This window comes from Propithecus coquereli, unplaced genomic scaffold, assembly GCF_000956105.1.
Source record: "Propithecus coquereli isolate 6110/MARCELLA unplaced genomic scaffold, Pcoq_1.0 Scaffold27, whole genome shotgun sequence".
NCBI classification, from domain to species: Eukaryota; Metazoa; Chordata; class Mammalia; order Primates; family Indriidae; genus Propithecus; species Propithecus coquereli.
In genome coordinates this window covers 12,309,767-12,335,312 of record NW_012148285.1, presented here as the reverse complement: position 1 = coordinate 12,335,312, position 25,546 = coordinate 12,309,767, and the positions used below count along the sequence as shown (strand labels likewise).

The 25,546-nt window shown below is 43.4% G+C and overlaps 1 protein-coding gene across 1 annotated transcript in view; it reads left to right on the top strand.

The window, feature by feature from the left end:
• The first annotated feature begins 969 nt into the window (after positions 1-969).
• Positions 970-25,546, top strand: part of TMC5 (transmembrane channel-like 5) — a 54,847-nt gene continuing 30,270 nt past the window's right edge. The window contains exons 1-9 of the mRNA XM_012647579.1: positions 970-1,080; positions 5,663-6,503; positions 8,898-9,070; positions 12,503-12,592; positions 17,979-18,078; positions 20,140-20,227; positions 20,650-20,898; positions 23,104-23,255; positions 24,970-25,114. Of these exons, the coding sequence (XP_012503033.1) occupies positions 5,743-6,503; positions 8,898-9,070; positions 12,503-12,592; positions 17,979-18,078; positions 20,140-20,227; positions 20,650-20,898; positions 23,104-23,255; positions 24,970-25,114 (1,758 nt within the window). The 5' untranslated portion in view covers positions 970-1,080; positions 5,663-5,742. The remainder of the gene's footprint in view (positions 1,081-5,662; positions 6,504-8,897; positions 9,071-12,502; positions 12,593-17,978; positions 18,079-20,139; positions 20,228-20,649; positions 20,899-23,103; positions 23,256-24,969; positions 25,115-25,546) is intronic.

Sequence of the window (25,546 nt, the reverse complement as noted above, 5' to 3'; positions counted from 1 at the left end):
TTTTATATATCATATATAAAGATATGTATAAGGTTTAGGCATGAAACTACAATATTGTCACATATTGATACTCACATATGTAGTTGTGCTAGTTTCCTAGGGCTGCACCACAGACTGGGTGCCTTAAACAACACAAATATATTGTCTCACCATTCTGGAGGCTAGATGCCTGAAATCAAGGTTTGGCAGCAGAATGGTTCCTCTGAAACCTGAACGCGGAGGATTCTTACTTGCCTCTTCCAACTCCTCGTAGCCCCAGATGTTCCTTGCTGTGTGGCAGGATAACTCCAATCTTCACATGATCTCCCTGTGTCTCTTCATACCGCCCCCTCTCTGTGTGTCTGTGTCCAAATCTCCCTTTTTCTTAAGGACACTAGTCACACTGGATTAGGTCCCATTGCAATGACCTCATTTTGGCTTGATCACCTCTGCAAAGACCCTAGTTACCAGTCAGGTCATATTCCGAGGCACTCGGGGCTAGGACTTCAACATACTTTTTTGGGGGAGACACAATTCATTTCATAGCAGTGGTCAAAGTATGAACAACGTCCTGTAAAGCCACACACCAACTGATGAGAGTGGTAGCTTCCAGACAGGGAACGGCAGGGAAACTGGTCAAGACTGGGTTAGGGAGAGGCATGAGAGAGGTTTACCAGTAATGTATTTCCTGGGTAAAATAAATGCAAGTCTGGAATTAATATGAAAAAAGATTAGTATTTGCTAATGTTTGTTCTTGTATTCTTTATGCTTCACTGTTGTCTAATATTTCTTTTACATTATTAAGAAAGAAGAAACCAAGGAGGCATTTGAGCTACCGTTTTCCACTTGGAAGTGTACCTGACTGGGCTGTACGGTGTGAGACCGTCTTATATGGCAGTCAAAGTCCTCTGTCTTCTGATTTTCAGGACGATAGGCTGTGCCTGCAGTCATCAACTTGGAATATTCAGACTTCAGACCAGCGTCAGAGATTATAACCTCCTGTAAATCATCTGCAGCCCAGCTCCTATCAACAGCCAGCCTGGGAGAAAACACAAGGAATGTGACTCCAGCCGTTCCCAACCGCACCTGAAGACCAAGCTGGTTTGTGCAAAGTTTGCATCTGTTTGGGACACAGAAAAATAAGGGCAAAAAAGTACATTTTCATAAAACTAAATGCATTCAATTAAATGAACTGCCCTTTTTAAATTAAATTTTATTTTATTTATTTATTTATTTTTTTGAGACACAGTCTCGCTCTGTCACTGGATTAGAGTGCAGTGGTATCCTAATAGCTCACAGCAACCTCAAACTCCTGGGCTCAATTGTTCCTCCTGCCTCAGCTTCCCTAGTAGCTGAGACAACAGGTGCAAGCTACCACACTCAGGTGCAAGCCGCCACGCCCAGCTAATCTTTTTGTTTTTTGTAGACATAGGGTCTTGCTGTGTTGCCCAGGATGGTCTTGAAGGGCCCAGGGCCTCAAGTGATCCTCCCACCTTGGCCTTCCAAAGTGCTGGGATTACAGGTGTGAGGCACCATGCCCAGCCCTGCCCTTCCTTTTGAGATCAGGTTTCTCTCTCTTTTTAAAAAAATATCCATAAAATGTTTTATGCAATAATGGTGATAGTCGACTATGCCGGCTATCATTGTTTTTAATGTCCTTATTTGGCAAAATAAAATGTTGATGACTCTAGATTCTTTCCTTCTCCCCCTCCATACAAAAACAATTGTAAAATATTTGGTTTATCTATTTTAACTCAAATTGATGATGGTTCATTGGAACTAGTTAAGAGTTCCTGTAGAATCACTTTTATAGTCTTGTCTGTGGGTCTTAAATGTGTATCTTTTATCATTTATGGGACTGTTGCTAGCACAGAGAAATTTGATTTCATTTAGGTTGAAAGGTCAACCTTGTTACGTGTTGACACAACAAAAAGTTCACCCCTTTAGAAGATAAAAATGTACAGCCTAAACGAGAAGTTGTGCCCTCTCTTTGCCTTTTATGGGACAACTTCCTGCATTGGTGCTGGTCAGGTTTGGTGTTTTACAAGGCTCTTTTCTCGTTCCTGTCTTTCAGATAATAAATGGCTTGAATTAGCAAAATTAACTTTTGGACAGTTCGCAGTCTGCATGTCTGGCCCTGGGGCAGGCGATGGGAAAAGGAGATTAGACACAAGAATCATAGCTGGCCACCCTCTGCCTGCACACATAGATCTAAAATGTCCCTTTGTGACAGCTCCATGATACTCCATAGTGCAGATGTCTTGTGACAAATTCAGCCCATCCCAGGTTTTTGGAAATTTCCATTTGTTTGTCAGTACACAAATCTTGGCCTGACAACCCTTAGTGACTCTGGCCGAGTCCGTATGTTTTGTGAGATCACCTTGGTGCCGAACAGAGCTTGTTGCCTTGGCTTACGTTAGCTTGAGGCTGGGAGGACTAAGGAGCAGCAGAGAAGCCAGATATATAGGCTGAGTGTGACTTCATCCATCTTCTAGGGTGTAGTTTATCCCCTGAAGATTCCTGTATTAGTTGAATGACAAAGACAAGATAGTTACGATGACCCATTCAAACCAGGGGGCCTTGCAACATCAAATAAGGAGTCCTGATTAACAGCCTTAGAAGATATATCATTGCTCGGGAATGTGATTGAAAATCATTGACACAGTGAAGTGAGAAACCCTAAATGGGATATCAAAAGGAGAACTTAAATAGTTCAATAGCCCTTATTGAGGAGGTAGAAAAATAAAACCTAAAAAAAAAAAAGGGTACCCACTTTGTGCTTTTTTTCCAAGGTACCAAGCAAAATTATCATTTTTTTGAACAGCTGGATATTTCATTTGCTCCTCTAATAGTTAACAGGAAGCTAGCAGTAAGCTTCTCAGAAGGCCACTCCTTCTTCGTTTGACATCAATACGAGACTATTTCCTTGTGGTCACTTCCTTCTCGCTTTCCCAATCCTTTGCTGTGGGCTTGGCTTTTTGTTTGTTTAGGAATCTGTTCCAGTGCAGATGGTACTGTTAGAGCACCCTCTGCACCCAGATGTGAAGAAGACATGCCATTTGACACAAGCTCCTGTCAAATGACGAGAGAACAGAGACCTGTATCAACAGACTTGAAGTTCATTGTTAGCTGATCACATATAACATCTATCCATCCATCTACCTATCAATCTATCTATATATCCTATATGTATATATATCTGAGTACATATATACATACATTGTATGTATATAGACACACACACATATGTGTAACATATTTTATATATATATGTGTGTGTGTGTGTGTGTGTGTGTGTGTGTATGTATATAAATCTGTCAAAGATTCAAAACGAAGACCAAAATGATTTGTATCAGTTAGGCTAAGCTAAGGTCTGTTGTATCAAAATAAACTCACTCAAAATCTCCATGGCCTAACAGATGAAAGTTTATTTCTTGCTCATGAAAAGCTACTGTGGGTTGGTTGGGGCGGGGGTGGAATGTGCTGCATATACCCAGGCTGGTGAACTGGCCCCCATCTGGAATGTCACTGGTTGCCATGACAGGGGAAAAGGGAGCAGAAAGTTTGTGTATCTTGTTTTCTTTCTTTTTTTTTTTTGCTTTTCTTTTCTTTCTTTCTTTTTTTTTTTTAGAGACGGGGTCTTGCTATGTTGCCCAGGCTGAAGCACAGTGTCTCTTTATAGGTGCGATCATAGCTCACTGCAGCCTCGAACTTCCAGGCTCAAGCGATCCTCCCACCTTAGCTTCCCGAGTTGCTGGGACTACAGGGATGCCTGGCCTTTTTTTTTTTTTCCTAGCTTTGGCTTGGAAGTCATTTACACTCACAGCCTATTGGCCAGAAGTGGCTGTATCTATTGCCTTACTGCATCTCCTCGTAGTGACCTGGAGGGGACTCCAGAGTTTCTTCCTGACTACTCCTGCAGCTTGTCCTGGAGTTGTTAGAGCTTCTGAGTGTTTTGTTTGCTGGCAACCCTGAGCCCTGGCTTCATTTTGCTGTTATCTGATACCTTTAGAAGGGTTTTCATGATAAATTCTTTTCAGAAATTGATCCTGAGAAAAAGTGTGGCCCTCTTAAAACACAGATACACTTCCTTTTTCTTTCCCCCACACCCTCCCCACCCCAAATAGTGACTATTAGATAATGTGTCATGATTCCCTTTTAGTCTGGGCTAATAAGCAGTTCAGGGCAAATTTTATTTCTCAGTTATGTTACTGTGTCAGCCTAGGAATTTTGTACGATTGCTCCTTCCTCCACTTGATTATAAGACATTTCCTCTTTTCTTTCCTTCCTTCCTGTCTTCTTCTTCTTCTTCTTTTTTTTTTTTTGAGACAGAGTTTCGGCTCTGTTACCCAGGTTGGAGTGCCGTGGCATCATCATAGCTCACAGCAGCCTCAAACTCCTGGGCTCAAGTGATTCTCCTGCCTCAGCCTCCCAAGTAGCTGGGACCACAGGCACGATCCTACTGCCTCAGCCTCCCAAGTAGCTGGGACCACAGGCACATGACACCACACCTGGCTAATTTTTTCTATTGTTAGTAGAGACGGGGGTCTCACTCTTGCTCAGGCTGGTCTCGAACTCCTGACCTCAAGCCATCCTCCCACCTCAGCCTCCCAGAGTGCTAGGATTACAGGTATGAGCCACCATGCCTGGGTTATGTGCCCATTCCTCAGCCAAACCCTGTGGCTGGGGGAATGGTGAACACTGATTGGCCAGGCCTGAGTCATGTGACCATTGGGAGTGGGTCCGGAATGCAATCAGCCCTTCGTGGGTCTCCTGGACAGAAAGCAGGGGAGGGAAAAGATGCCCAGAGGAAAATCAGGGCATTGATGCCAAAAAAGGGGAAACGGCTAACAGGCAAGCAAAAACAACAGATATCTAGCACACTTAGAAATTAAAATCCTATCACTTCTGATTTGAAAGTCTGCTGTGTGTCTATAGATTAGAGCTAACAGAACTCATAAAATCATATTTTCAAACCAGAAGGGATCATAGCAATCGTCTCCCTACCTAAGTCCTCTAGTTCCCATTAACTATTCTTCCTTTGTGTACTCATACTATTAATAATTTATGCTTTGAGCCCTAGAACCTCATGCGCAACCAAAATGCTCAAAAAGTCCTTGTCCATTTCAATCCTTTAGTTCATCGCTCCCCCTCCACTCTCCAACTGAGGGAGTGTATTGTTCAAGATGTAAGTTTGACTGCATGCATCAAAGACCCAAACAACATTGGTTCAAACAAGATAAAAGTTTATCTCCCTCTCCCATAATAGTCAGAGCTGATATGATGTCTCTGCTCGGTGAAATCAACAGCAACCCATCTCCTCCCATCTGTTGTACAACTATCCCCAAGGTGGGTGCTGCCTTCTTATGCATGGCCCAAGATGGGGCACCATCATTTCCACATTCCAGCCCACAGGAAGTAAGAAGACTGAGGTAGGGAGGGATAGCCCCTTTCCTTTAACAGCACAACCTAGAGGTTGTATGCAGCGCTTCTGCTCACATCCTTTGACCACTCTAATGTCTACACCTAGCTGCAAGAGAGGCTGTGAAATACAGTCTTTATTCCGGGCAGCTGTGTACGTAACTGTGAAAGAAAGGAGAACAGACAATGGAAGGTAACCAGCAATCTCTACAGGGAAGAAAGGGGGAAAAATCTGACTTTTTCCTTTCTTTCTGTTTTTCAGGCATTAAAAAAATATTTCTGTGTAACTGCAAATGCAGGAATGTTTTAACACTGGGGTGAAGAATCTGTACTTGGACCAGCATGTCTGCGTACTATAAGAATAACAGGAGTGAGGAAGATCAAGGTTACCATGACTATTCAGAGTCTGAGGATTATCCAGATTTTCCAGCTCCTCTGAACAATCCAGATGACCCCAGAACCAGGAGAAATCCATACTCTGCAGGCTCCAGAGTGAGTCCAGACTATCCTGTGTCTCTGGCAGAGCCAGATTATCCTGGATCTCTGAGTAATCCAGACCATCCTAGCACCATGAACCATCCATTCTCTGCAACCTCTAGAATCAGTCCAGACTACCGCAGATCTGTAGCAGAGCCAGATTATATTGAATTGCAGAGGAATCCATACCACCCAAGCTCATCCAGACAGCCAGACTCCTCTCAATTTCAACAAAATCCTGATGTTGCATATTCTAGAAGCAGTGGAAACCATGCAGACTCCAGAACGAATCCAGATTATTTTGGCTCCTTACCAGAACCAGACTACCCTGGAACTCAGAGCAACTCTAACCATCCTGGCTCCAGAACCAATTCAACCCATTCAGGCTCCAGAAGGAGTATAGAATATGCTGGTTCCAGAATCAATCCATACACAGATTCTCTGGGAGAGCCTGATTATCCAGGTGCCAAAAATCAACATAACTCTTCACACTTTTGGGGGGAACCAGACTATCCCGGTGCTAAGGACTATCAGAACTCTCCAGACATTTGGGGAGAACCTGATTATCCAGATGCTGAGAATGGTCATGATTATGGCTCTTCTGAGGCCCCAGAAATGACCAGGGGGTAAGTTCAGGTATATCCCTTCACCAGGAGTGGGAGCTGAGTGCCAAATCATCAAGTCAATGGAATTTGGTTGGCACAGTTTAGATTAGGGCCACGTCTGATGGTTTCCATGACCTGATCTCATACCCTACCTGTATGAGTTTCACTATAACTCAGCCCAAGGCTTAAAGTCCTTACCTGAACTTAATCTTTCATCACCTCTTGCTTGGATCATCTTACCATTCTCCCATTTCTTCCTAAACCAATCCCTGTAAGATATCTAGATTCCCACTGGGTTTTTTTTTGTTTGTTTTTTTGGTGGGGTGGGGAGAGATGGGGGTCTCACTATGTTGCCCAGGCTGGTCTCGAACTCCTGGACTCAAGCAATCCTTCCGCCTGAGGCTCCCAAAGTGCTGGTATTATAGGCTTGAGCCACTGCGCCCAGCCCCACTGGTTTGACTTGTGCTACATTGCCAGTGGGGTAAGGATTATCACTTGATAGTCATGAATCCAAACATTTTAACCAGAATTACATCAACAGCAACGAGTTTTTATCAAGAAAATCTTTTGAAGGTCTAACTTCATGAAATCAATTTAATTTCTCAATTAGTTTTTTATACAAGATGTTTGCACCACTTCTGATTTTTCCACTTTCATTTTTACTGTACTGAAATTTTTGTTGCCAGAATTGATTTATTTTTCATAAATACCTTATTGCAGATTTGATTCATTGATCTTCTGCATCGTTATTTTCCTCAAATCTTACTGATTATAGTTTTTCCCATTGGCAGTATACTTTTAAGGCCATTTTTAAACATTAAGTTGAATTTTTCCTGGTTCAGATGCTATGGATTTTGTTTAAATTTTGTCCAAAAGATTTTGATCTTCTGTCAATTTTTGGTCCTTGACAAATTTTACCAGGCACAATTCTGGACATCGATGGCATTAGTTTGGGTGGCTTAGGTCTATCAAATCTAATTTTTCCTGTGTTAAGTTTGTCTATGTTGCAACAAGATGTGATTCTTATGTCAGTTTTTATTTTAATCTGTAACAAATTTTACCATGTGAAATTTTAACCAATGTGAGTCTTATTTTGCAATGACTATTTCTGCTAGTAATAATTAGGAACTTGATAAAAACTGATGGCTTGTACTTATCTCTAGAAACAAGGATATAGGATTTGGGTGTGCAGTAGTCAAAATACCTTTAGGACCTAAATAGCATGGTTAACAGGACCAGGTCAAAAATGTCCTCCTCTGGTCCGATAGTTGCAGGTTATCAGAACTTATTAACACTAGTGTCACTAAAGTTGGTATACAACCACCCACTGCCAAATTTGACTGGGAAAAAAATATCTTCCTTGGTCTTGTCTCCCACTGCCTGATTCATCATTCCAAAACACACCTTTGATCCTGTCACTCCTCTGCTTTTCATCTTAACCTCTGGGAGAAAGGCCACGCCGCTTCACGTGTAGAGCATTTATGAATGAGGGTACACTGTGCTAAGGTAAGCTGCCAGCCAAAGACATGCCTGATTGACCTCCTCCTGTCTCTCCTATCCCCTTCCTGCCTTGACCCTATACTCTAGATCAGTGGTTCTTGACCTGGGCTGATCCTTAGAATTACTTGGTTACCTGGGAAACTTTAAAAATAAAACAGATTTCCTGAGCCCAACCCTTCAGAACTTCTGATTTAATTGTCTGGGACAGGGCTTGGGAATTGGTATACACTATATATATTAAGTCAAGAACCATTGCTCTAGGTTAATTGATTTTCATAACATTTCCTTTATATATTCAGCTCTGGCCTTACACCTTTGTTTATGCTGTTTTTTATCCTTGGAATCCTCTCTCCGTAACTGTGTGAACGTATCCTTCCAGTCTTACTTGGTTGTCTCTTTCCCATGTAGATTCCCCCCCCACAACTCTCAGTCAGGATTCTCTCCTTCCTGTGAGCTCCTTGGGCCTGTCTTCTGATCTTCACCTGTTTCCACCTGTGTTATAATTGCTCACAGCTGTGTCTAGGAAGCTGTACTGGATTGTACCAGGAGCTTCTCAAGGGCAGATACCCCATGTCTTCACCTTTGTGTCCTCACCCCCTAGCCCATGCCTAACACATGGTTGGCATTGAGTCAGCATTTGAGGAATGGATGGGTGGGAAGATGGATGGATGGATGGATGGATGGATGGGGTGGATAAATGGATGGATAGATGGATGGATAAATGGATGGATGGGGTATATAAATGGATAGATGGATGGATAAATGCATGGATGGGTGGATGGATGGATAGATGGATAGATGGATGGATAAATGAATGGATGGGTGGATGGATGGATAGATGGATGGATAAATGGATGAATGACTGTCCTTACCACACTATTGGCTGGATAGTGATCCATCATTTTTGGATTTTAGGGTGCTCAGCAGAACATCTTCAGTCCAGTCCATGTTTCACCACAGGATTGATGGCCCCTTGGTCATCCATAGGAGAGAGAATGAAGATTACCCAGAAAACATAGAAATGACATCCATGGAGATGACAGATTCATATGGGCACTCTCTGCCAGGTGCTCCTAGAAAAGGCTATGGTAAGCATTTGCCATGTGAGGATCACAGCCTGGGAGGTAAACTCCATGGACTTAAGGGTGTCATCATAAGGAGTCATCACAGCAGAACTAGTGCATCCTTCCCCCGCAAACACACCATCCTTAGATACAGGAGTTGAGAACTCAGTGTCTAGAGAAGCCAATTGTCATCACTTATCAAAGAAGTCCAGGTAAGAGGTGTGGGAAATGGGGACCTCTGTGTCCCGTGCCTACTTGAGGTAGCTGAAGTTCAGTCTGGCCCAGTCTGCTCATGTGGGAATGTGGGCTCAGTGTGGCGAGATCCTCAGATTTTTCAAAAGAAGGTAGATATTTGGTTTTTTACATGAAACCTCCTGATGTCTACATGCTCCAAAATAATTTTCACAAATTAAAAACACTGAGCTGGGCAAACAAAATGACTTTGTGGAGTGCCAGCAGCCACCTTCAGTTTAGCATGTTCTAAAGGTGTCCAGAGGATCAGCGTTTGTGTGTTCAGAACTTCCTGGAAGACAAAGAGGGTAAGAGGCAGCTCTGTCCTGAGGTTGCTTAGAGCCTAAATAGGTAAACCAAAGTGGCACATCAAGACTAAAGGAAATTAGCAAGCAGACTGTTAATATTTGAAACATCATGTTGTCCTCCTAATCTGTTGTGGGGAAAGGTAAGATGCTTAGCTCCAGGAATCAAAGGAAATTCTAAACAGTTCTTACCTTTCAGGAGGAAAAAAGGGACTTGTTGCCTCATAGGGGAAGCCAGTTCATTGTACAAGAGAAAAAAATCCAGGCAATGTTATAGGAATTTAGAGGCTGTGAAGGGGAAAAAGAGAGGGAGTGTTGGGCCAAGAAGAGAACAAGGGGTCCAGGTGCTGGAGGTGCCAGTGGAGGACTGAACAGCCTTGCGGTGGTGCATGGGGAAGGTGTTGAAGAAGGCAGAGAAGAGTGGACAGGATGTAGTGCCAGGTGCTAACGAAAGGCACTGACGGTTGCACATCTGCATAGAAAATACTCATCTGGGAGCCCAGACATCAGCTGTTCAGCCCAGGGCTATTCCAGACCTTTATTCCATGCCTTCCTCAATAGGGTGCAACAGCAATCCCAAAGGAAGCAAATTTGTTCTTGCAAGGCCAGAAAAAAATCTTACTCTTTATGTATAAAGCACAGATACACATATAGTACATAAACAGATACACAGTCTATCTGTGGTATTGGAATTTCTTGGAGGAGGGCAATGATGAAAAAAATGTCTAAAAAGACCCTATAGGGCAGGGGTCCCAAATCTATGGTGAGCTGCATAATTATTTCATTATATAATACAATGTCACAATAATAGAAATAAATTGCACAATACATGTAATATGCTTGAACCATCCTGAAACCATCCCCCACCTCCCCAGTCCATGGAAAAATTGTCTTCCATGAAAACAGTCCCTGGTGCCAAAAAGGTTGGGGACCACTGCTGTAGAGGACTGATAATGAAAAAAGATTGAGAGACACTGACCTACCCTAATGCTAGCGGAACTAATAATGCCAAGCATGTCTGGAGTGTTTCCTATGCCCTGGGGACTGCCAAGCACTTTGCTTTCATTATCTTGTTCAAGATGGACAATCACCTTTCAGGCAGGCACAACTGTTCTCCTTAATTTAACAAATGGGAAAACAGGCTCAGAAGGAAACGTGCCCAAGGTCACCCAACTACTAAATCAACAGAGCCAGGATCGAATCCAGTCTCTCTGACCCAAGGCCAGACCTCTTTTGCCCTGTGTTACTACTGGGTCAAATCAGGGCAAAGACAAACAGATTCCTGACCATCAGGCTCTGTAAAACACTGGAAATGAAAATGCTTTGGGGGAAAAAAAAGCGGTTGAGTTCCTCCTCTGGGCTCCTTTGCAGGACAAAGGTTGTAGCCCTTGGCAATCACTTGTCCCATGTCACCCTATCCTGATAAACTATTCACTCCTTAAGAAGAATCTGTGTTCATCTATGTATCCTCCAAGGCTCTAGGTGATCTTCCTAGTGTCACAGTGCCTTGCACAGAGTAGGCACTTGAGAAATGCTAACAGAATTAACATCAATGGCTATCAGAGTTGTATTAGTTAGTGGTTGCCACAGGAGTGCTGCATAACAAACAAGTCCCTGAACCCAGACTCATGCAATAAACAAGCATTTATTTTTCACTTACACATCTGCAGGATTGGTTGGGGCTTGGCTGAACGAGGCTGAATTTGGCTGTCTTGGCTCCTGGTCATGAGTTCTGTTTAGGTCTAGCGCCCTTCTTCTTAGACCAGTGAGCTACCTACAACATTTTCTTCCTGTGGCATGAGCTAGAAGTAGCAAGCAGAAACACACAATGTCTTTAAAAGCCTTGGCTTGGAACAGGCACACGGTCACTTCTGCCATACTCCATTGGTAAAAGCAAGTCACATGACCAAGCCCAACATCAACAGAGGTGGCCAAGGTGGCGGAAGTGTAATGTTTGCTGAATAACAATCAGCCTACCACAACAGTTAATATTTATTAAGAGTTTACTATGTGCCAGGACTATAGAATCGCTTTGCAAATATTAACTGATTCAACTTCCCCAACAAGCCTATGTGAAGTTCCTATTATTATTCCTATTTTAGAGATCAAGATATCGAAGCTCAGAGATGTTAAGTAACATGTCTGGGGGCACACAGCTAGTAAGTAACAGGACTAGGAATCATTCCCAGGCAAGAAGTTCCAGAACTTCCTGCAGTGTAATTTTGTGTACGGTCCCCATCAAAATGTGGTCCATTTTCTCTGTTGAGAAGTTTATGTTTAATGTTCACCACGGGTTGAATAAAAATATATAGAAATGTGACACTGTTGTGTTAATGCCGAGAGTAGACTGTATGCCCAAGGAAATTATGCCACGTTTCAAATTTATTTATGTGTCATCATAATATGCCAGAGCTGGAAGGAACCTCTGTATTCCTAGACAAGTATTTTTTGAACTCTGAGTTTAACTCATTAACAAGTTGTGAAATTAATTTTTAAAATGGAAAGAGTGGAATAGAGTAAAAGTATATAATGGTCCAGTTTATGTAGTCAAGCAAAGTATTGTTTTGTCAAACTTATTTTTCAGTTCTGTATGTATAGGTGTGTCCCAGATCTCAATGTAATGATTATTTTTAACTATGGCTTATCATCAAATGAAAACCCTTGACCTAGGCCGATTATATTTAACAGCATCGTTTTTGTATTTTTGTCCTATTTTCCACCCAAGTTCTTTTTTTTTTTTTAGAACAACTCATGACATGTAACCCAAGTTCTTAATTATTGGTCTGTTAGAACATCACAGACAAGGTCTCAGTCTTCCTGCCTATTACTGACCATAATTGACACATTGTAACTATTGCACGCTCAGTAACATCTAGTGTGGTGAGATTAACTGGCAACGTCTCCCTCCTCTTCCTTCCAGTGAACCCTGCTTACGTAGGTGAAAGTAGTCCTGTCTGTGCTTTTGAAAACCTGATGTTGTCTGAATGTGATTGGCACAAGTCACCCGAAGGTAAGGCTTAATAGACAGTGACCAAAAAGTCAAGGCTGGAGAAGGAACGAGTTCAAGGCAACAGATACTGCTATGTCCTCTTGGCCTCTGGTGCCGTCACTGGTACAGCACTTGCTTAATTTATCACAATGGAGTTTTCTTTCAGACATATAGTTTTTTTCTCTTCTGGGTATCAGGGTGTCTTCGTTAGGAATCTTCTGGTTGTAAGTGACAGAAACCCAACTCAGATGGGCACTGGCCCAAGGAGAACTTACTGGCTCACACTGGGGGAAGTGTATGGGGGAAACTTAAAGAACTAAAAGTAGAAATACCTTCCAGCACCTAGTACAGTGCCTGGCACGTAGTAGGTATTTTAGAGATATTCGTTGGCTTAATTTGTTGAATGAGTTACAGAAGCCAGTGCCACACGGACTCTCCTATTCTCCACCCATTTCTCATCTTTGCTTGATTCAGCTTCTCTGAAACCTTGACCTTGTTCATCTCCGTCGGAGTCAGGCCTTGTCCGCAGGCCCCCACACGCCCTCAGCTTGGCTACCTCATTAGGAAGGCTTTCTTTCTCCCTGGGTCTGTCCGTCAACATTGGGGAAGGACTCTGACCGGCCCTCCTTGGAGCATGCGCCCACACTTGGACCTATCATTTTTACCACAGGGGACAGGACTGGGTCACCTGTCTGTGTTGGTAGGGATGACGTGCATTGATCACAATTTTTCTCAATAATCATACAATTATTATGATGGTACAGTGTGGAAGCAATCAGACTGGTGGAAGACGGAAGGCTTTGAAACCGGTTAGGAAGCTAAGTATCGCTGTGTGCAGCGGAGGCAGAGACTGAGACATGAAAAGGAAGCAACAGAGGAGAGAGCCAGGGAATGCTGGGGCCAAAAGCAAGTCTGTGAACAACAAGGAATAAACCGATGGGGTCCTCTATGCAATAATGCACACTGAGGGACCCCATGACTTAAAATTCTCTCTCTCTTCCCATCCCCAGAGCCAGTGGGATAACCATTAGCCCCATCCTTCAAGAGCCCTCTCAAGGAGGCATTTAGCTTTCCTGAGAGTTAGATGTTGCTACTTGGGAGAGAAAACCATGGGGATATAAATGATCGCACTCTCCATTTGGTTCCCACTGGTGCAGAGAATGGCTTTAACTGTTGGGGAGAAGAAAAGCCTTGAAACTTCATAAGACTACTCTGTCTGGCCAACCCGAAGCTTGGGGATTGTATGGAAAACACACACACACACACACACACACACACACACACACACACACACACACACATTATTTTTTCTATTCTTTTATTCAACAACAATCAACACAGAAGACTTCTGTGACCCAGTGTGTGGAGGTTTCTCCCCAGACAGCGAGCAAGCAATCAATTCTGCAGCGGACACTGGCTGGGCATGCTCCAGTTCAATTCTGACACTCCCCGGAGACCGTGTCATGTCCCACAGGGAGAGGGCTCAGTCCCAGAAGACTGCCCCCAGCTTCAGACACCAGTTGAAAGGCCTCTGGAACTTCTGACCAACTGGCGTCAAGTTAAGGTTCCCATGAGTCCCTCCTTGAGTTCAATTAATTTGCTAGAGCAGCTCACAGAACTCAGGAAAAAAACACATTTACTGGTTTATTATAAAGGGTGTCACAAAGGATACAGTTGCAGAGGTGCATAGAGTGAGGTATGGGGAAGGGGTGCAGAGCTTCCATGCCCTAGAAATAGAGGACCCAGAGATGAACCTGGCTGTCTTCACTGTTTTGCTTTGTGTTAGTTTTGATTCTCAAGCTACGTGCAATTAATGGACAGACAGCGTCATGATAAAATGTATTAATAGCTTTGATTGATTATATTGTGCACCTAGGAAGCACCTGGCACATAGTAGGCACTCATAAATATTCATGGATGAATGAATGGATGGATGATACATCAGCATCTTGTTACAGGAAAAGGCCAGGGTGAAGTGATTAAGAGCTCTTGCTTTGGGTTCAGATCAACCTGGGCTTGACTCCAGCTCAACTACTTGCTGGTCTTGTGACCTTAGGAAAATTACCTTGTTGAGACTCAGTTTTCTTAGCTATCAAAAGAGTTGATGATAGCACCTACTTCATAAGGTGATTGTGAAAGTCAAATGATGTACTCTATTTAAAGTACTTGGCCTGTAGCAGTGGCAGGAATTGTTACCATTCATTATCGTTGCTGGGAGAAGGAGTACTTGAGTTCTAGCCCAATCCTGCCATTTAGTGAGAATGCGAGGGGGAGGGTGGTTCAGTTCATCTCTCTGCACCTCGATTTCTCCAACTATTCAATAAATAACTTGGCCGAGGTGATTTTGAAATCAGATCTACTGGATAGGAATTGTGTTCAATAGAACAGTGGCTTAGCAATAAAGGGGTTTATGCTTCTCATGTCACAGGAAGTGTGGAGGGAGTCCACAGTTTGTATAGCAGCTCCAGCCATGATGCCCCCAAGGAGCCACGATGAAGCTCCTTCTATAGCTTCTTCCTCCACTGTCCTTAGCAGGTGAATGTCCATCCCCTTGTTTTCAAAATGGCTGTGTCCAGGCACAAAGGAGGAGAAATGTTGAAGGGCAAACTGTCACCTTTTAAAGAGCATTCCTGGAAACCACATGTCTCATTGGCTAAAACTGAGCGAAGGATCCACCCGTAACCACAAAGGAAGCTGGGAGAATTTTAACTGAGCATGGTGTCCACCCAGGAAATGAAGCTTCTGCTGGTATTAATATGAAAAAAAAGGAGAATAGATACTGGAGGCAGACAATGGTGGTGTCCACCCGCCAAGACAGGCAGGAGATGATAACTGTATCATTATAAACCCTTCGGGATTCATATAGGCATGTAAAAATTATACATATAAAATATAAGTCTAGGCCAGTGGCACTCAATTAAAGAGAAAATCTTGCCCTTTGATTATGAGTCATTTTGAAGAATCTCTTCTTTCTGTTTCTAGAATCTCATTGTCTTAAATGGAGATTCTGTTTCTGATTTCTTGCCTAGCTACCAAGACAGAATTCTCTGCAGAAAAACACACCTCCTCCCGAGAAGACCCCTCTGGGGGTGGATGTGGAGAGTTATGTTGTGATTTGTGTGGGGCTGGCTTTGGTGGTCTCATCCTGGCATTTAAAAAAACGTGAAGGGTGCATCCCTTTGTGACTGCCGTCACTTTTCCCTGGGAGTCCCCACAATGCCGGTGTGACTGCTGTGTGAGGGCTTTGGAAGCCCATCCCAGGGAAGAACAAGGCTTTGCAGGAGGCAAGAGATGCTGTCTGAAGACTACGGGAATGAAATCATCATAGAGGTTGAGAATGTTCCATCCGGGGTCCAAAGCCATCCATCCTCAAATCGGATTTGTCAAGAAAAGGCACTGGTTAACTCAAGCTTCAGCGTGGTTTCATCACTATCTGACATCGACGTGACAGACTCTCAGGTTTTCTGCAAAAGGAATGACAGAAAGGGCAACCGGTTGTTACGGTTTTCAACATCTCTGAATGAGTCGATTTCTCAGACCCTTCACAGCCCAGAATGCATGGGCGCGGACACGCCCTGTTCTTCACGTGAAACCATTCAAGGTAGTAAAACCCCGGGGAAGAGGAGTTAGGGAGGTGGCCAAGAAGGCTTCCAAGTTGTCCACCAGGTTTTTTACTTTTAAGACATCTAGTAATGTGGAATGTTTTGTAGGTGAACTAAGGACCCTGGGGACGAAAAAAGGGACCACTTTGAGAACTTCCTACTAACAAGAGCTTATTTTGATCAAGCTTATTTCATGCACCTGCTTTTTATTATCTGTCATGTTTAATATTGTTTACTACCCACACTCTGCACCTTTGAGGCAGGCACTTCCATTTGCTTGATGAGGAAATTGAGGCTCAGAGAAATTCAGTGACATGGCAGATCTGGGACCCAAATGCAGGTCTGCCTGATTCCCAGGCCAGAGTCCTTAGCCACTGTACTGTCCCACTTTGGCTGGATTCCTCCTCATCTTGGCTCAGGCAACATAGATAGCTAGGACACCTCTTGCTGCCAACTCCATCAGGAAACCAGGTCTCAGCTGAGACCTCCTAGCCTCTCTGCTCCTAACGCCAACAGACATGATGTTCCTGTTTTACTTCCATAATATTCCAGACATAATGTCTAACAGCTCCCAGTGATTTCTGGGAGAAGAGAAAAATCCCAGAGAGTTTAGCTCCTTTGCTGAAGAAGGTTGGGGCATCACTTCTCGTGCTGCCGTCTCCCTACATCTCTGTTTTCCCCTCTTCCCCTCTTCTTTCTTCCTCTCTGTCTACTCATCCTTCCTGCTCAGGAGAGACACAAATTCCTCATATGTCCAGCAGAGTGACGTGGTGGCCCTCTTTGAGGGCGTTCCCTTCCACCTCAACCATATCATTAAAATGAATGCGGTACTTCCTCATGGGGTTTCCAGCTCAGTGCTGTGTACAAGGAGCCAGCCTGCTCCCTCTGTTCCTCAGCCACCTCCAGCACGTCACTGCCCCCTGGACCCCAGCTGGCTTCCCTCCTGGTACAAGACGGTGACGGCGTTCCAGGCTTGATGTGCAGACACAACGATATCCAGAGGAAGAAGGACCTGTCTTTTTCTTGCTTTTTGCTTTTTTGGAGAAGGAAGAATGCTTTTCCAAGAAACTTCTCAGCAGACCACCCCTCAGAGAACATTGGCCAACACTGTGTCACGTGCCTGTGCTGAAACCAGTCACCTGCCCGGGGGGACAGGACTACTGGGATCGGCTTAGACTCACTGAGACCTGCTCCTTGTGCCTGGAGATGGGCCTGCCCCCAAGGAAGCTCAGGGCCATGTGAGAGAGGAGGTAGATTCCTAAACACAATTGGGATTCTATTAACAAGGAGGGAGTGACTTTGGGGTATGTGACCAGCAGCATCTGCCACCACTGACCGAAAATGTGAATGTGAGTTAGTGGGAGAAGAGAAGGGGGTCCTTGCAGGTAGGTGTAAGAACATATAACAATAGTCAAGGAATGTAAAAAAGCACCTGGGGCTGGGTTCAGGGGTAAAAAGAAGTGATGTGGGATAGTAAAGTGAGAGCGAAGGGGCAGGCTGACCAAACATGCAGGATCTTGTTGGCTTTGCAAAACGTTTTTTTGTCACAGGAAAGAGAAAACTATTGACTGAAATAGAGTGCAACCATTATCATTTGCTGTAGCTTTGAGCTTTAGCATGTATGTATGTCTTTTTATTGTTTTTCTCTGTGATCTTTGGGATCCCCGAGTCCACATATTCTTCTTTCCTTGTGCTCTTATAAAAATACTCTCTAACTTCAGCACCATATTTTAAAATGTTATGATTCTGTTAAAGAAAAAAGAAATGACACTCCATTTATTCTCCGCCCCCCCTCCCCGCTGCAGGACAAAAGTTAATCGCATCTCTGATACCCATGACATCCAGAGACAGAATTAAAGCCATCAGGAACCAGCCAAGAACCATGGAAGAGAAAAGGAACCTTAGGTATGGATGGAAGCACTTTCTTCTTTCCCAGATTTTACATGAACCTCAATCTTCTACTTTTGCCCCATCTCAAAGAGATAAGAAATGAATAAATGTAAGAGAAGAGACAAATCTTCCTTTCAGAAGGATTTCAAATAATCTATGTAGGTACTCCTCTTTCTAGGAGCAGGGGCTTAATTCCCACCCTGTGGCTGGAGTGTGGGCTGAGCTTGGTGTCTTGCTTCCAAGGAGTAGAGTATGGAAGGAAGGGGAGTAACTTTCCATTGGAGAAGTCTGGCTAACACTGCATCGGCCAGGTGCCCCAGGTTAACGTCCCCAAAGATAAGCCATTTGATGAGAAGGACATGTCCCCTCTGTAGTATTCTCTCCTAAAACCGATAACTCCAGTCAAAACAGGGAAAAACACTAGGCAAATCCCAACCGAAGGACATTCTACAAAATACTCCTTGAAACTGTCCAAGTCATCAAAAACAAGGAAAGTCTGAGCAACTGTCCTAGCCTAGAGGATTCTAAAGAGACGTGACAAGTAAATGCAAGGTGGTGTCTGGATGGGGTTCTGGAATAGAACATGGACATTGGTGGGAAAAATAGTAAAATCTGAATAACCTGGAGTTTAGGTAGCAGCAATGTACCAATGTCGGTTTCTTAGTTTTGATGAACCTGCCGTGGAAAGTGAGTAGTATATGGGAACGCTCTGTAATGCCTTTGCACCTTCATGGTGAATCTCAAACTATTCTAAAATAAACAGTTTACTTAAAAAAAAAAAAAGAAGAAGAAGAAGAAGAAGAAGACTATAGGAGATTTCTAAGTCCAGAAATTCAAAAACAAGTGTGAGGGCTGTTTTAGTCCTCAGATGTTACATTAATTGTTCCTCAATCTTTTTCTTTTTCCTTTTTGCAATTTGTAATAGTTGGCAGAAACTAGCAGAATGGAGGCAACAATGGCTAAGAAATGATTCAAGGATTTAGTTTTTCCTGAGGTTTCAAAGATGAATTTGAAAGCCTGGCAGGGATTTGTCAACGAGTAACTCATGAATGGCCGAAAGAAAGTCAGGCCCAATCAAGGTGGAAGGAGATTGCAAGGGGAGGATTGCAAAAAGGTCTGGTCTGCCCCAATCTTCTGGGGCAAAACAGGGGGTGGGGAGATTTGAGCTGAGCTTTGAAAGACGGGGAGTGGGATGGTGGGCATTTGAGGTGGACCAAAGAAAGCCAGGAAGGACCAGAAGGAAGTACATGTGGCGAGTTCATGGAAGGATAACGACACCAACTGTGACTGTGTCTTTCTCAAAACGCTCTTCCGTTTCAAACTCTGCGTGGCTCCTCTGTCACGGAATAAGGGCACCAAAGACCTTACAGTAGGATTTCTCAACCTCAGTACAATTGACGTCATAGTGCCACTGTGGGGGCTGTCCCATTCCTTGCAGGGTGTTTAGCAGCATCACTGGCCCCTACCCAGTAGATGCCAAAGCACCCCTCTGCCAGTTTGACAACCAAAAATGTTTCCAGGTATTGTCAATTGTCCCCTAGGGGGCAACATCGTCCCAGGTTGAGAACCACTGACTTACAGGGACAGCCCTCTCCCCCACGTTATCATTCCTATCTTCCTATTCTCCCTTTGCTCATTCCTTTCCAGCCTGGCCTCCTTGCTGTTCTGACCCCGCGTGGGGCTCTGTGTTGGCCATTGCATATGCACGGGGCATTGTCTTATCCATACGACCAGTCCCTCCTCTCCTTTAAACCAGGGTGATGCTCAGATATCACTATATGTCAAATTTTAATACTGTCTCCTCACCATTATTTCTCATCTCTTTACTCTGATGTTTTTTTCTTTTTCCTTCTAATGCTACAAATCACCTTCTAATATACTATACAGTTTACTCGTTTTATTATCATGTTTATTTGTTGTCTTTCTCTTCCAAAGAGGATGTTGGCTCCATGAGCCAGGGAAATTGCTCTCTTACCGCCTGGAACCATGCCTAGCACATCATAGGTGCTCAGTGACTATTTCTTGAATGAATGGATTACAGCATTGGTATCTCTCATCTCCTGCTTTTGCCCACAGGAGAATAGTCGACAAAGAAAAAAGTAAACAGTCAAATCGTATCTTGAAGCTCAATTGCTGCACTCAGTGTCTACACTCCATTTCACGGGTAAGTCGGCCTTTATTGCAGTCAGGAAAATGGGCACAAGAAGAAGGTGGAAACAGGGAAGGAGGAGACTGAAGGGAGAGGGGACCCAAGGGAAAGAGGAATCGAAATTCAGGGCGATTTCATGGCCCAGAGCCATTGGGTCTGGAGCGGTGTGAAGAAGCGAGGTGGGCAGTGTGTGTTGGCCAACTTGGCCATCGTGAGGGGCACCTTCTTTGACAAGCAAACCTGGGAAGTTAATAATGGCACCACCTTAGATGGTAGTCAAGAGGATTGAATGAGATACCATTTGTAAAAGTGCTTAGCACTGTGCCTGGCACATCATAGTGCTCTAGAAACGGCAGCTGTTTTTGCTATTAGGGTACCTGCTCAGTAGACGTTTGTTGAGTGACTATTAAGCCATCCACTTTGCATCCCGACTCCAGGCTTACCAGAGATCCAAGAACAGCCTGTCGGAATTCCTCAATACCATCAGCCTGTGGCAGAAGACTCTCAAGATCATCGGAGGCAAGTTCGGAACCAGCGTCCTCTCCTATTTCAACTTTCTGAGGTGGCTTTTGAAGTTCAACATCTTCTCGTTCATCGTGAACTTCAGCTTCATCGTAATCCCTCAGCTCACTGTGGCCGAAGAGAACACCCTCCAGTTCACTGGGCTGGAGTTTTTGACTGGGGCAGTAAGTTCTCCACTTCCCTGACCTCCCAGTTCACCGGCTCAGAAACCCAGGGACATACCTTGCTGGTCACCCACTCAGACCTCTCATTTTGCCTGGGGGTCTATGGATGGGGAAAGTGGGTGTTTAAAATGTTTTTCCCCAAAAATAATATATACACATCCTAGTAGAATTTCTGTCTCCAGAGGTAACTACTGTGAACAGTCTATGCTGTTGTCCACACTGCTCTTTTTGCACACATATGGACACATCTATGCATGTACATGGATGTCCTTTTCTTTTCTCACAAAAGATGAATTATTCATTATGTCTTGTCTACAACCTGCTTTCTTTCACCTAACAATATGTAGTAGACATCCCATGCTAGTGCTCGTAGATCTTTGTTTTTTTTTTTTCCTTTTTAATTTTTATCTTTACAAAATACAATGCTCCTTTTGAAAAATTCCTACTATGGAAGAGAATTAAGAGAAAGTCCATCTTACCTTCCTTCCCTTGTCCAACTCCCCGGTTTCAGATGTATCTTCGTAGACTGTTTTTCTTCCCATACAAACACTGATAGATAGATAGATGATAGATAAATAGATGATAGATACATAATCATTGTTTTAAAAATAAAAAAAAGATAGGATTGTACTGCAAGTCTTATTTTGCAACTTTTTTTAGCTCACTATATATCTTGAACATTTTTATACATCCACATTATTCTTTTTTAACTGCAACTGTAATTTATTTACCCAGCTCCCTATGGAAGCATATAACCCCTGCCTTGTGAGTTTAACTTCGTGAAAGGATTTCTGCCACTGCGATGCTATAGAGCAGATTCTATAACCACAGCCCGAGGGCCAAATCTAGCCTGTCTCCTGATTTTGTATCCTGAGAACTGAGATTGGTTTTTACATTTTTAAGTTGTTCAAAAAGATTCAAAAGAAGGACAACATTTTGTGAAACAAAAATGATATGAGATTGAAATTTCAGTGTCCATAAATGAAGTTCTTTTGAAACAGGGCCACAGACATTTGTTTATGTATCGTCCATACTGCTTTCACGATATAACCGCAATAACTGATGCAGCAGACACATGACCCACAAAACCAAAGATATTTACTATCTAGCTCTTTATTGAAAAAGTTTGCCAATACCTGCAGTAGAATGTTCAAAGTAGGGTTCTTCCATTTGTCTTTTTTTTCTTTTTCTCTTAAAAAAACTTTCCTTGAGTAGATGCATTAAAATGGAATTATTGTGTAAATTTTCTCCTTCATTTTTTCTCATTACTATGTTTCTTTTATATATTTGTATATAGGGAGCATTTTATTAGGAAACACTTCAAACATACAGAAAAACAAATAGCAGTAAAATAAACACCCAGGTACCCACTATGTAGATTTTAAATTGCCATATTTATCTTATTATTTTTGGAAGCATTGTAAGATAAATTACAGACATGAGGACATCTTACTCTGAAATTCTTCAACATGCATTTCTGAAAAATAAGGACACTTTTCTGCAGTCACAGTACCATTATCTGCCTAATGAAATTAAAAATTAATATCATCTGAAATCCAGACCATATTCAAATTTTCCCAACTTTCCACAAAATGTTTAATAATTTTCTTCTTCAGACCAAATTCGAGCAAAGACCAGATTTTTGCATTCTGTTGTTTTTCCTCCTTACACCTCTATTAATCTAGAATAAGCTTCCAGTCCTGGCACCCCTGCTCCCCTGACAGTGGCTTGTTATAGAAACCAGACCAGTTCGTCCTGTAGTTTCCAGCGTCCTACCTTCTGGAACTGTCTGATTATTTCCTTGTGTCTCTCTGATTTGTGTCCTGTGAACAGAAATGTAGACCGAAAGGTTTGATTCGTTTCCTACTAAGCATGTTTGGCCATAATACTCAACAGGTGACAGAGGCGCGTAATGCCCGGCTGTCCTGCTCTTGGTGAGGTTGCGCTTGGTCGCTGGGTGCAGGTTGTGACAGCTGGATGTCTCCATTGTGAAGTGATGTTGTTTGGGGTTCCTTCCCAGTCTGAGAGCCAAGTGATAAAAAGTCTATGATCTCAGTGGCCTTGGGTGTCCTTTCATGGAAAACTAAACATCTAAACTAACTGGCCCAAGTTTCTTGCATTCAGAAGAGGTCAACTCTGTCGACTGTAGTCACTTATCATTTTTTCAAGCGATCCACCTAACCCAGGGTTTATTGTCCCTTTCAGGGTTATTTTAGGGACACGGTGATGTACTACGGCTTTTACACCAACTCTACGATCCAGCATGGGAGCAGCGGGGCATCCTACAACATGCAGCTGGCCTACATCTTCACAGTCGGAATTTCCTTGGTCATCTGCTTTTTCAGTTTGCTGTTCAGGTAAGGGGTGTCTGCCTCTCCTGATTCTGGGGCTCATTTCAGATTTAAGCAAAAATCCAAGAAACTCAAAAATTACCCAGGAAACGGTTTCTGTGCAATTTTGGCTTTCTATGCCTTGTCCTGGAACACAAAATAGGAGTTTGGAAGAGAGGTTTCGTGTGCTCTTAAAGGAATGGCTCAGTCTGCAAATACAGATGTGATGACCCAAGCAATGATAAGGACAGAGGATATGACAGACAGTGTCAGAGAGGAGGAACAGAGGGAAAATACACGTGTGAAAGATGTTCAACCTCTGTGTTAGTGTGCTGGGGTGCAAAGCACCGCAGACTGGGGGGCTTAAAGAACAGAAATTTATTTTCTCACAGTTCTGGAGGCCAGAAGTCCAAGATCAAGGTGTGGGCAGGGTTGGTTTCTTCTAAGGCCTCTCTTCTTGGCTTGTAGATGGCACCTCCTCCTCCTCCTGGTGTCTTTACACAATCTTCCCTCGGTACGTGTCTGGCCCTAATCTCTTCTTATAAAGATACTGTTCATATTGGATTAGGACCCACTTTAATGACCTCATTTTAAGCTTAATTATTGCTTTAAAGACCCTGCCTCCAAATGCAGTCATATTCTGAGATACTGGGGGTTAGGGCTTCCACATATGGACTTCAGGAGAGACACAATTCCACCTGTAACCACCTCACTGCCAGCATGTGAATTCAAACTAAAATGGGATTTCGTTTTGTCCTATGGAACTAGGAAATGTTTCTTAAGCTGCTGTTACTGAGTGGTGGCAAATTTGAAAACAGCAGCATCCATTCTATTCAGCATTTATTAATTATGTGCCAGGCTCGTGCTAAGTGCTTGCTGAGCCTGAGGTATCCCATAATAATAACGGCTACCTTTATCAAATGCTTGCTGCTTTAAGTGCCGAACTGACTTCTGCGGAAGGCTGAATAATCTCCCCCCACTGCCCAAAATATCCATGTCTTAATTTCCGGAACCTGAAAATATGTGACTTTACGTGGCCAAGAGATTTTGCAGATGTGATTAAGTATCTTAAAATGGGGAGATGATCCTGGGTTATCCAGATGGTCCCAGTGGAACTGCAAGAGTCCTTATGAAAGGGAGGCAAGAGGTCAGAGAGAGAGATGGAAGAGGCTACTCCGCTGGTTTGAGGATGGAGGAGGTGGCCACAAGCCAGGGAATGCAGGCAGGTTCTAGAAGCTGGAAAAGGCAAGGAAATGGATTCTCCTCTGGATTCCCCAGAAGGAACACAGCTCTGCCGGCACCTTCACGTTAGCTCTGTAAGACCCGTTTTCTGACTTCTGACCTCCAGAAGTATAAGATAAATCTGTGTTGTTTTAAGCCACTAAGCTGGTGGTCATTTGTTACAGCAGCTATAGCAAACGAATACCATTCTCATAATAACTCTGTGAGGTGAGTACTGTTGTTATCTCCATTACACAGACGGGGAAACTGAGTCTCAGAATAGTTAATAGGACAAAGATCCCTCAGTTGCCAAATCCAGGATGGCAAGCCAGGCCTGACTGATCCCAAAGCCAGTGCTCTTAACCAGTATGCTGTGACCACATGCTCCACGCGAAACTTGGGGCTGACTCTTCCATGTTGCCTTTCACCATTAACGACGGGACTGTCCTTTGTTTAACCCCTGCACTCCCCAACGCCTGCCATAATAATCCTTGGGTGTCTTGGTTTCTGCCTTCCCTAGCATGGCCAAGTATTTCCGGAACAACTTCATTAACCCCCACATTTACTCCAGAGGGATCGCTAAGCTTATCTTTTGCTGGGACTTCACTGTCACTCATGAAAAAGCCGTGAAGCTAAAACAGAAGAATCTCAGCACTGAGATAAGGGTAAGGCAAGGTCACGCTACCCAAAGTCTTCCTTCAGCCAGTATCCTTCCCTTGTCCAATATGTCTGTAACTTTTCTTCAAGTAATAATGAATTATTGTTTTAATTGCCCATGAGACTGACAAAAAATTTAAAATAGTCACAATGCCTCGTGCTGGTGAGGATGTAGGGAAATGGACATTTTCACATCACATGGTGGCTTTGTAATTGGTGCAACCTTTCTGGAGGTCAATTTAGTGATTTATATCAAACCAGTAAATGTACATGCTTCTTGACTCCACAGTTCCAGGTTTAAAATTTTACTCTATGCCAGGCATGATAGTTCATGCCTATAATCCCAGCACTTTGGGAGGCAGAGGTGGGAGGATCACTTGAGGCCAGGAGTTGACCAGCCCGGGCAACAGAGAGAGACCCTGTCTCTACAAAAAAATAAT